The sequence below is a fragment of the Balaenoptera ricei genome, chromosome 5 (assembly GCF_028023285.1).
Source record: "Balaenoptera ricei isolate mBalRic1 chromosome 5, mBalRic1.hap2, whole genome shotgun sequence".
NCBI lineage: Eukaryota > Metazoa > Chordata > Mammalia > Artiodactyla > Balaenopteridae > Balaenoptera > Balaenoptera ricei.
This window is the reverse complement of record NC_082643.1, coordinates 38,785,760-38,797,546: the sequence shown is the minus strand read 5'-3', so window position 1 is coordinate 38,797,546 and position 11,787 is coordinate 38,785,760. Positions and strand designations below refer to the sequence as shown.

The window sequence follows — 11,787 nt, the reverse complement described above, 5'->3', positions numbered from 1 at the left end:
TGCCTATTAGATCATTTTGTGGACTGGCTTGATTTTAGCCAGATTATCCACCGAGTACATATACAAAGCGGGGAACTTTACATTAAAGAAACACTCGGAAAGGGTTTTCAGCTGTGTGGACAAGGGATGACTTCTATCCAGGCCCTTTGTGGCTGAGTTGCACAAAGAGAGTATCTAACATTGACGGAATGCAATCCCAGGCACTCTTCCAAGTATTCCATCTGCATGATTTCATTCAATACTGACAGCAACGCTATTAAGGTGGCTATTAATATTATTATCTTTATTTGTTTATTTTACAGAAGAGGAAACTGGGGTGTACAGACGTTAACTTGCACGGCGTCACACGGACAGAGGGAGGTGCACCAGGATTCAAACGCGTAGTTTGACCCCTGAACCTGCAAACGTCTCTATCTTGCTATTCTGTCCCATCTGTTAGTGCACTAGTCCGTTAGTACACTACTACGATTCACAGAACTTCATGTCTGTGACAACTATGGCAAAACGAACGATGGATGTGCTTTGTGCGGCTGAAGATCCTAACGCCACTGACAAACGCCAGCTCTCAGCGCGCAGGTGGGAGCTGGACAGGTTCTGTCTCCTAGTTAATGATTGAAGCACAGGCGGCCGATAAAGCACCCTTCTCCCCAGACCCAGAAGGCTGATGTCATTTCCTTCGTCTGGGCGGTTGCACCAGTGACACGGCGGGCTGTAGGGCGGTGTTAGGTACCCGAGAGACCTGCGGCGCGGTATGTCACTTCCTCCCGGAGACGCTGTTTCCTAGCAACGGCTTCCCACCTCCGTTCTTAGTACCGCCTCCTCGCTCCCTGCAGAGTTGGTCTCTGAGAGCAGCCAGGCCCAGGCCCAGGAGAGGGGCCAGCAGCTGGTTCCTCCGGTCGCGGGGAGACATCCGCAGGAATGCAGAGTGAGTACAGACCGCGGGACTTGAGGGTTGTGGAGAATCGGGGCGGAGGCGGCGCTCGGCTATGCACCGACCTGGCTAGTGACGGGTGCTTGCTTGGTCGGCCACACGGGGCAGATCGAGCAGGCACAGGGCGCCACCTGGCCGGGCCGGAGCGGTCCCCCACCCCGCGCTGCTGAGGGCGGCGGGGAGGGTGAGCAGCCTCCGCCTGGAGCACTGGAAACGTCCACAGGACCATTTAACAGAGATTTTAATGTAGTCCATCACAGAAGCTTCTTTTTGTTTTATCTAATAGTATTTCAACACTTGTGAGAGGGAAGAGTGGCTGGAAAAATATCACTATTTACGATCTTTTTCTTTCCCAGCACTGTATGTAAACTTTTTTAAAAAAAATGGTGATGTTTTTAGTTATATACACTAAGTCCCCTACCTATGAACCTTCAAGTTGCGAACTTTAAAAGATGCGAACCTGCGTTCTCATGTCCAATCACGTACGTTAGTTCACGTGTATGGTGTACATTGTCACGTGCGTGCGTCCTCTACAAGTGGTTGTGCTTTTGTGTACTTTACTGTACAGTACTGTATAGGGCACAGTAGTTCAGTATCTTTATTTCAAGCCCAGGATGCCCGGAAGCAAGAGGGTAGATAGAACTGAATGCAGCCAGGAAGCAGAACATGTGCCATCAATGTCAGGCATGAGTGAAATTGCAGCTTGCCCTCTGTCTCCTATTGCTGACAATCCTTCAACTCTACCATCTTCCACCTCCTCTCCCTCCTCCAGTCAGTAACTCTTCTTGCCTGTTCACTTGATGCCGGCCCCTGTATGCTAGTTGTTGTACTGTACTACTGTTGGGTACCTAGGCTAAATTTGTTGGACTTACGAACAAACTGGACTTACAAACACAATCTCGGAATGGAACTCATTGGTATGTAGGGGACTTCTGTACTTCAGGGGTCCCCAACCCCAGGCCGCAGACCCCTGTTAGGAACCAGGAACCGGACCACACAGCAGTAGGTGAACGACGGGCGAGTGAGTGAAGCTTCATCTGCGGCCCCCCATCGGTCCCCATCGTTTACATTACCGCCCGAACAATTCCCCCCACCCGCCATCTGTGGAAAAATTGTCTTCCACGAAACTGGTCCCTGGTGCCAAAAAGGTTGGGGAACGTTGCTGTACTTTATTCTGACAATAGTCTTCTTTGTAGCCTTTTAAATAATTATGGCTGTTTTGTAGGCTATATTATACTTTTTGAATGGAAGGGAGGTGAAAAAGTTTCTATTTTAATTGGCAACAACCTATTGCACTCATTGTTTAAATGAGTGCAATAATTGTAAAACTTATTTAGGATAATAAAATAATTGTAGAAATATTTTTGGATAACTTCAGTTTGAATTTTATTTTCCTGAAAACAAGTTTGTTAATAGAATTTGCTTTTTCTTTACAAGAACTCTGTTTATTACTCTGCTACTTAAAAGTGAAGATATAGCTCAACGTTCATATGATGCTTTTCTGGTTTTTGTTTGGCTTTGGGGGCAGGGAGGGAGTACTAAGTGTAGTAATGGAAATTCTCAAGCATGCAAAAAAGTCTGATTTGTTTTTTATATATTTCAGCCACCATCAGAGGTTGAATTATCCCTATCATTTGTTAGCCATTTTATAAAGTTAGAGAATTAAAATAAACACTATGTCTGATGAAGTTTTTAGCACAACTTTGGCATATACAAAGAGTCCAAAAGTCACCAAAAGAACTACTTTCCAGGTAAAGTATTTTTATTTTGAATGATTTTACATGTTAAACACTGTATTAGGAATATTGGACTTGAAAGTGCTTCTATTCAATACAACAGTCCTATGTAAAGCTGGAGTAAATCTATGTTTCTTTTGAAATTTTGCAGATGATTGTATTTGGGCTCCAGTATTACCAACTCTTCTGTGTGGCTTTAAGACTACCAAACTAAACTCAATACTAGGTTCTTACTATATTAAAAGTTAAATTAGCTTTTAAAAGTTGAATAGCAGCTTCTAATTGCCATTTTCATATAAAAATTGGTGTTTTTTTCCCCCTGGTGTAACATTATAACATTTAGGTTTTCCCTGTCCAGTCACTACAATTTTGAACTCAGCCTCTAAGTTTGCAGTATTGATTACATCTGTTAAAAGCAATATGCTGAAAGAAAAGATCATAAAGAATACCAGTTTCTTCCATAATGCCAGTTTATAATGAACCCTGTCTAAATTGAGTCCTTCAATTAATTTGCTTGGTGTTGTCTGTCTTCTTTAATTTAACCCTAAGCTCCATGAGGAAAGGAATTGTCTGTGATATTCTGCATTGAGTCTTAGGGGTTGGGTGCATGGCATAAGGTAGGCTTTCAGTGAATATCTGTTAAATGAATGAAACCTAAGTTTTAAGGCAGTTATTAATCAAACATTATTTGTTTAAAGAATTAATTCAATATATGAGACCTCCACATTTGGGAGGAAATTGATTTTAATTATCTCATTTCAGGATGAACTAATAAAAGCAATTACAGCTCGCTCAGCCAGACAAAGAAGTTCTGAATACTCAGATGACTTTGACAGTGATGAGATTGGTATGTGAGAACATGGGAAAGTAAACCACTTCTCTTCTTTTTGCTTCTTTAGTTAGGTTTAGTCCAACCCTGCAAAAAAATCACTATGTTAAAATAATACCTATGAATTCACAGGTTTTAGATCTCCAACTTTTTAATGAGTAAAAAGCCACTCTTAATTTTAAAGAAGTTGTATGATTTTCCTTGTTTTTTTTCTGAATGTGTGTATGAAAATAAAATTTAACTGACAGCAGATTTGCTTGTTAGTGGTAAACCACATTGGAGATAACAAGTTCATCTTTAAGGTCAACCCTATAAGGTAATAACTAGGGCCCATAGAACTAAACTTTGTGCACATTAGGATCACTTTTATAATGCTTTTTATAAATCAAGGTTTCTTTGGCTGTGACAGGGAATCAGTTTAAAAAACCCAGTATATCAGTACTGTATGGTTAATTTGGTTTCTTTTGATTATGTAAAATATTAATATTTTACATTTCAGGATAAACATACAAAATTCTAAACTTGAAATTCAGTGTTTTATACTTTCAGTGAATAACTCTCAATGTTCTCTGTAAAAGTAATCAGAACAATAGTTAAATCATTGCTTTATAGTTCGGTTAGCATTCTTTATTATTCTTCTCATAGTAAAATCTAATACTGTGGTATGGATGGAATTGCAGTTCCAAAATTTTTATGAAAAAACATTATTAGCAAATTCTTCCATTTACAAATATTGTTGATTTTATGAAGTTTTTGAAAAAAAAAGAAAAGCTTTACAGTCCAAAATCTAATTTAAATGTCCATGGCTGATTATAATTTTGAAGAACTTTTGAAGGACTTTTCTCAGAGCAAGCACAGTGCTTGCCTTGACAAACTATTCATACTCGATAAGTATGTTTTGAATAAATTAATGAAACTGAAATTTTTATTTTACAAATGCCAATAAAAACTGCCAAAGTTAACTGTTTTTTAGGGCTGCAAATCTATTCACAGTTGTAAATTCATTTCCAGTCTTTAAGGTAATCTTTTTGATTGATGTAATGTTCAAAACTTTAAAATATACTATTGAAAATATCTTTTCTCTTCTATTTTTCAGTTTCCTTAGGTGATTTTTCTGACACCTCAGTAGATGAAAATTCAGTTAAGAAAAAGATTAATGATTTTCATATATCAGATTATGAAGTAAAGAATTCTCCAAAACGGTCTTTTTTGAAAACCAAGAAATCAATCAATGATGTGAGGAAAGATGAGCCAGTAGTCTCTATCAAAAATGATGAAATGGCACCTGATGGTGGTGAAGGCATGGTTGTAAATCCCTTATCTGAATCTCAAAATAAACAACAAGAAGTTGAAAAAGAGAAAATTAAAATGGAAATGAAACCCAGAATTCTTCCAATCAAAAGCGTATCTTCAGGTAATTTGTTAGGTTACTGTAATTGCATTTCTTGAAAATTTATTTTAAAATAATCAATCACAAAATACTTTTACATGGTAGCTAGTAGATTTTTTTCAATTTTTATTTATTTATTTATTATTTATATTTGGCTGCGTTGGGTCTTCTTTGCCACTCACAGGCTTTCTCTAGTTGTGGAGAGCGGGGGCTACTCTTCATTGCAGTGCACGGGCTTCTCATTGCGGTGGCTTCTCTTGTTGTGGAGCATGGGCTCTAGGCGTGCAGGCTTCAGTAGTTGTGCTGCATGGGTTCAGTAGCTGTGGCTCACGGACTCTAGAGCACAGGCTCAGTAATTGTGGTGCATGGGCTTAGTTGCTCCGTGGCATGTCGGATCTTCCCAGACCAGGGATTGAACCCGTGTCCCCCACATTGGCAGGTGGATTCTTGACCACTGCGTATGGTGGCTAGTAGATACTTAAGAAAAAAAAATCAGACTTAACTTTTCAATTTTACAGATATAAATAAAAATAATAAAACCATAGAGAAAACCCATAATTCTGATGTCCAGTTGTACGTTCAGTCTTGTATCTCTGCTAGTGCCTGATAGTTGGCCAAAGTACCTTCAGTCATCCACAGCTGTGGCTCCAAAGCTCCTCGGTCCAGCCTTGCTTAGGCCTGTGAGCTCCAATTTTGTTTTTAGCAGTGGAACTACAATGGAATCCTTTCTAATCCATCTCACACTCCAGACATCAGGGTTATAGCAGCATTGGGGCTAGTCCTTAAAACAATCATTTCCATGCAGCCATTTGCCAGAATATTTGTTTGGCATTTGTATATTTGAAGGGGGTGGTGGGGGGAGGTGTTGTTGCTGTTATTCTTTAAGCCTCCAGACTTTCCTTAAGAAAAGAGAATCTCCATTTGGTTTCTCTGTTCCCCAGGAAAATCCACTAAAACTCAATTTTCTGTGGGGATGTTCCTGGTGTGATTACAGTAGTTTCTCCACAGTTCTACTGGGCTCTGTGCATAGTGCAGCAGAGATGGAGTAAAGCAGGCACCAACTGCTGTGACATCCCCTGGGCTGCCATGCAGGAACAAGGGCATAGAAGTTTAAGGATTTGGAGTCTTCCAGTCTTTTTCTATTCTATAGAAAAAATAGTAGTTGATGCTAACCTTCACAAAAACCTCTTTCTTTCATATCATCATTAAATATGGTACTGGTAAGTATTTCATACTTTACATATTAGATGGCACTGGTAACCTTAGGCAAAGCTATATTTCAGACACTCCTTTTTCCACCCCCCAAATTCCATCCACTTTCAAATGAGGAGAAGATATGAGCAAGCAGGGATACTAGGGGAAAAGCTACTGCAAGTTAATTATGTGTGACCTCAGCCATAGGGTAAGCCTCACTGTCTTCATGAGGAGGGAGTGGAAACCTGCTCTCCTTTCCTACAAAATTGTTTTAAGAATCTACTGAAGTATGTCTCAAACTATAAACTTCTACAAAAGTGTAAGCACAAGACCTAATGAAACAGAATTAACTTGCTAAAATGTACCTTCCCAGTGTACTGAGTAAAATCAAAAATGGAGAGAAGGGAAATGTAATCAAACAGTGAATAATCCATTACATCACCATTTTCCAAAGTATGTTCCACAGTTTGTTCAGGTATTGAGGGGAAAACACAGAGTTATAGGAATTTTAAACCAATATCTTTATGAACTTCTTGGAACTGTTAATAAAGACATATGCACAGTGAATCTTCAAGAAAGAGTATGCAGTGTTTCCTAGTCTTAGTTGAGTTTAAAAACCTATTTTTATGGATTATATTTATCCTATTTGTCCTGATTCTGAAGAGCTTTTCATTAAGTTAATAAGAAAATGTGAGCATATTATAGAAGCTAAAAATTAGTCTGATATAGATAGAAGTATATTATTAGAACTTTATGGTAGATAATCAGCAATAATCTACCCATTTAATATCTTTTTTAAAACCTGTGACAAATTAAAATGAATAGAGAAATACTGTATTTTGAACACAAGATAGCTCAGGCTTCTAAATGTGCAATACTGTATTTTTAAACAATCATTAACCATTTGCAATTCAGTATATGTAGGATAAAAAAAATTACCAAAACAGGTAATCATTTACATTTGATTGTAAAATAAAACATTTGATAATGTATAGATGTATTTTTTTTTCTTTCTGAAAACTGATGATGCTTCTCGAAGTGGAATTTTGGTATAAAATATATTAAAATCATTATTCCTAGATTATTCAAGTTGAAGAAAAAAGTTGAGGCTGCTGGTTAGTGCCTGGCATGTAGAATTCATTAAGTATTTGAATGTATAAATGAATAAATGAATAATTCATTCATTAAAGAAGGAAAGTGGTTAATGAGCTTAGCTTTATCCTTCTCTAAATTTTTAGACTTTTTTTTCTTATAGAGTTTAGAACTTAATATTTTTTTTTCACCTTCCAATACAAGATTTATTGTGTTCCTTTAACTAAGAGCCTACAGTGACTTGTACATTCACTCCACGAAGTTTTTTGTTTTTTTTTTTGTTTTTTTGTTTTTTTTGTTTTTTTTCACACACACACACTGTATTTTATTTTTACAAGAGATAAATAGACTGACACCAAGCATTGTACATGGATGACCACAACAAAAGCAACAATGATTGCAATTACCAAACATGAAACACACTCATACTATGTCATAATATTGACATTCAGTCCAGTAATCCTCCACTGCAACAGCTCCTTTACTTTGCAGTGAAAATTGATTTGTATATTCTTTGCCTCTGAGTCCTTGTGGGATTTTTTTTTTTTTTTAATTCAGACAGAAAGTCACAAAAATTATACTCATCCTCATCAGTTCACTCAGTCCCATGTAATTAATTTTTTTTTTATCTTGATCTTTTGTTAGCACTTTTATGAGTTCATCAGTTTTTCATTAGAGTTCTGAAAATGCTTATTCATTCAGTTCAGCAGTAAGAACTTAATATTTTTAATGTAGTGAGATATTGCTGAGTATCACTTAATGCTTTATAAAAATATTAGAACCTGAAAGTTTCCTTAGTTCTTGCTTGTGTTCTGTAACTAGTACAATAATCAAACTCTTTCACTTTTATCAGGTAATGGTCACATTGGTAGTGATTGTAGAAAGTAATTTTTACAGGTTATGCTGTTTTTATTTTAACTTTAAAGCAGGAGAACCTTGACTCTATTAGCATTGGAGTCTGGGTGCTCCTGCTTTAATCCCACAAATTAGAGTTTATGACTATGGGCACATGACCTCTTTGTTCCTCATTTTATTTACCTGTAAAATGGAGACAATAGTTGAACCACCACTAGGGGTTTGAAGCAATTAAATTGAGTTCATGTATTTGAAGTGCTTAGAGCAATCTTGGTATAAATTAAGTACTCTATAAATGCTTTTACTATTCATTTTATTATTCAGCATTTGTTCATAAGCAGATCATTTTATTTATCCCACATATTTATTGTGGGTACGATATGTTTCACTGTTACAAGCACTGTGATAGTAGCTATCACTGTGGCATTACAAAGACTTACTACCAATCCTCCAATACTGTCTTAGTCTGTTCGGGCTGCTGTAACCGAATACCATAGACTGGGTAGATTATAACCAACAGAAACCTGTTTCTTACAGTCCTGGAGGCTGGAAGTCTGAAATCACAGGACTCACATGGTTGGATAGGGCCCTCTTCCAGGTTGCAGGCTTCTCATTGTATCTTTATGTGGTGGAAAGGGCAAAGGAACTTTGTAGAGCATTGTTTTAAGGGCACTAATCCCATTCATGAAGATTCTACCCTCATGACTTAATCACCTCCCAAAGGCCTCACCTCCTAATATGTCACTTTTGGGGTTAAGATTTCAACATAAGAATTAAGTGGGGACACAAACATTCAGACTATAGCAAATACTTTACAATTTGGTGGGAAGGTGTATAAAAGGTATAGTAAGAACACAGGAAAGTGGGCATCTAAATTTACCTGAGGGCATCAGGGAAGGCTTCCTAGAGGAGCTGGTGTTAATAGCTATAACTGACAAATAATAGTACCTGTAGTCAGGACTCTCAGATGCAAATGACCCAATTCAAACATCAGTGCCAAGAGTTTATCCCTGTGTTGAGCATGGATGTCAGAAGTCCTTGCTTTAGGTGTGATTAAGTGTAGAGAATCGGTATTTCTATATCATCAGGATTCTCTCTCTTTACTTTTACCCTGCCTCCCTGACCCTCTCATTCTCTCCTCCTGCACTGTCACTGCCCCATTTACTCCATCCCTTGGTCCATTTTTCTGTCATTTGGTTTCTTTGTCTCAGACAGCCCTTCACTTGGCAGCAGAGAATGCCACTAGCGGTCTCTAAATCACATCCTTCCAGCTCCATGGCCTTAAATGCATATCCACCAACTCCAAGTAGAAAAATACTGACCTTCTGACTGCCTACTGTGGTCAGAGGAAATGAAGTTTCTATGATAAGCTGCACAGGAAGAAGGGGGTTGCATCACGTGCCCATCATTCTCACTGAGGTATGGAGGAGATATTTATTAACCCACCAGAATCACATGGATAGAAAGGAGAAGAGGATACCCAAAAAGAAAACAGGAGTGGTGGACAAATCAGAACAGGAAATGTCTATACAATCGTTGATATTCATTGAGCACTTCCCATGTGTCAGGCACTGTGTTGTGCGCTTTGTATGTATTATCTTACTCAAGTCCCATGAGTGCTTTAGGAAATCTTAGCTAATTCTACCTATAGGAAAACTGGGGTGTGTGGCGGTTATATGATTCGTGGAAGTTTACAATGCTAATGAGTGTCAGAGCAAGATTCAAATATGAAATAGCTGAAATACGCAACCCATACAGAGAGTGGGTAGAATGGTGGTTATGAGGGGCTGAAGGGAGAGGGAAATGGGAGTTGCTAGTCAACAGATGTAAAGTTTCAGTTATGCAAGATGAATAAGTTCTAGAGCTCTGCCTTGTGACATTGTGCCTTTAGTTAATAATACTGTATTGTGCACTTGAAAGTTTGTTAAGAGGGTGGATCTCCTATTAAGTGTTCGTACCACAATAAAAAAAAATGACTCAAAACCAGGCATTATACAATATTCTGCTTAAACTGAGGTTCCAAAGACAGGCAAGCATTTGTCAGGAGGAGAAACAGGAAGTGGACATCCTAGGCAGAAGGAGAGCTTGGGTGGCAAGCTCTGGTGGCAGGAGGGATGTGGCACAGCTGCAGAAGCACAGTGAGCCCAGCATTTCAGGACAGATTACTAAGTGGGTGTGTCAGTGATGAGGCAGCACAGGTAGCCAGGGACAAAACCATGAAACCTTTTATATTGTTCAGAGGCAATGAGCTTTTTATTCTCTAAGACTGGCTGATGGGGAGCCATTGAATAATTTTGTGGATAGGAGTGATGTGATCTGATTTGTGTTTTATAAATGTCACTAAGGCAGTAATCTAGGCAAGAGTGGATGAGGAACTGAGAGTGGGGATGTAGAAAGTGGGATAAATGAGAGAGAAATTTAGCAAGTAGAATGGATAGGGTATTGTGATCCTTTGGATTTTGAGGGAGGAATCTAGGATGACTCTCGGATTTTGGATTGGACATTTGACCAGAGTTTAGGACATACCTAAAATTGACAATGAAACATTTAAAGTGGTTCCAATTAGGTATGGTTGTAGAATCTTCTAGCAAGATTTATAACTCCACTTATAGATAAAAAGGATAAAGGTATTAATTAGTTCAGTTTTGAAGTTTCGTCAGAAGAATACATTGGTAGAACAATGGAGAGATGGATATGTATAACAGGTAAAATTTAGGGAAAAGTTCATGTAAAATGTTTCTTATCATGTTTTGAGGGCTGGAAGTATACCAGCATTAGATTGTTGTTTTAAGCTTAGAAGTAATGGAAATAGTAACTAAGAAATTTTAATAACTGCTGGAGAGGTTTTATGGACTCAGAGAACAGCAGCTCACAAGTTATCCAGTTGTCTGTTCCTCCTTCCAGGGACATTTGGCTCTTCTACTCCCTGTACTGACATCATCTTTATACTTGTAACAGCACTTACCTTTGTCTTATAATTTTATTTGTTTAGAATCGTCTCCATTCCCAACCTCTAAAATCCTTGGACAGGGCCATTGCCAGTGTCTTGATTCTGAGGTCCATTAATGTGAATGATGTGTATGGGGCCTGGCAGCAGATACTCAATAAAGGTTTGATGGATGAACTGCCTCATTTTATAAAGGCTGAAACTGAGGCAGTTTGATTTTGTTTGTTAAAAAAAAAATTTTTTTTTAATACTATGAGAGTTGATGAGTTAACTACTCCAAAAGTGAAGTATACTAGTTACTTCCAGGATGGTAGCCATTTAAAAAAATTTATTTGATTATGAACTATCGCCTACTTGTACTTTCTGGAGTTCTGTGTAGAGAAGGGTGTGGGCTTCTTCTAGACTCTCCAGGATAGAAAGCCAAGGTGCTTCAGCACAGGAGGGAAGTGTGGTGGCACCTGCAATGTAGGAGAAGCCATGGTCATTTAAAAAATGTATTTTTTAGTGTATTAAATTGTATTTAATGTATTAAAACATTGTATTTTTCTGCAGAAAATAACAGCAGCCTTGAAGCAGACAACCACTTTAAGCCTTCACCTCGGCCAAGGAGCATGTTGAAAAAGCACAGCCACAGGGAGGAGAAAGACAGTCTAGGAGAAGATAAAGACACTGCCCTCCATGAAGAATTAGAGGCACATTCTGCACCTTCGTTCCTCTCAAGTCTGAATGGCAGACAACCAGAAGCTGAGAAAAATGCATTCTCTGAAAACCTTGACCCTGAGGTTAGCACTACTGCTAAACTGTGTTTCTAAT

General features: G+C 38.3%; 1 protein-coding gene across 6 annotated transcripts in view; it reads left to right on the top strand.

Annotated features, from left to right (window-relative positions):
- Positions 1 to 2,540: 2,540 nt before the first annotated feature.
- Positions 2,541 to 11,787, top strand: part of MAP9 (microtubule associated protein 9) — a 45,903-nt gene continuing 36,656 nt past the window's right edge. For all 6 annotated transcript variants that reach the window (XR_009503262.1, XM_059922653.1, XM_059922651.1 and 3 more), the window contains exons 1-4: positions 2,541 to 2,682; positions 3,430 to 3,514; positions 4,593 to 4,910; positions 11,527 to 11,756. Coding sequence is in view for 5 of the 6 variants with exons in the window: in XM_059922653.1 (XP_059778636.1) it covers positions 2,608 to 2,682; positions 3,430 to 3,514; positions 4,593 to 4,910; positions 11,527 to 11,756 (708 nt within the window). In the remaining variant the exon portion in view is untranslated. The remainder of the gene's footprint in view (positions 2,683 to 3,429; positions 3,515 to 4,592; positions 4,911 to 11,526; positions 11,757 to 11,787) is intronic.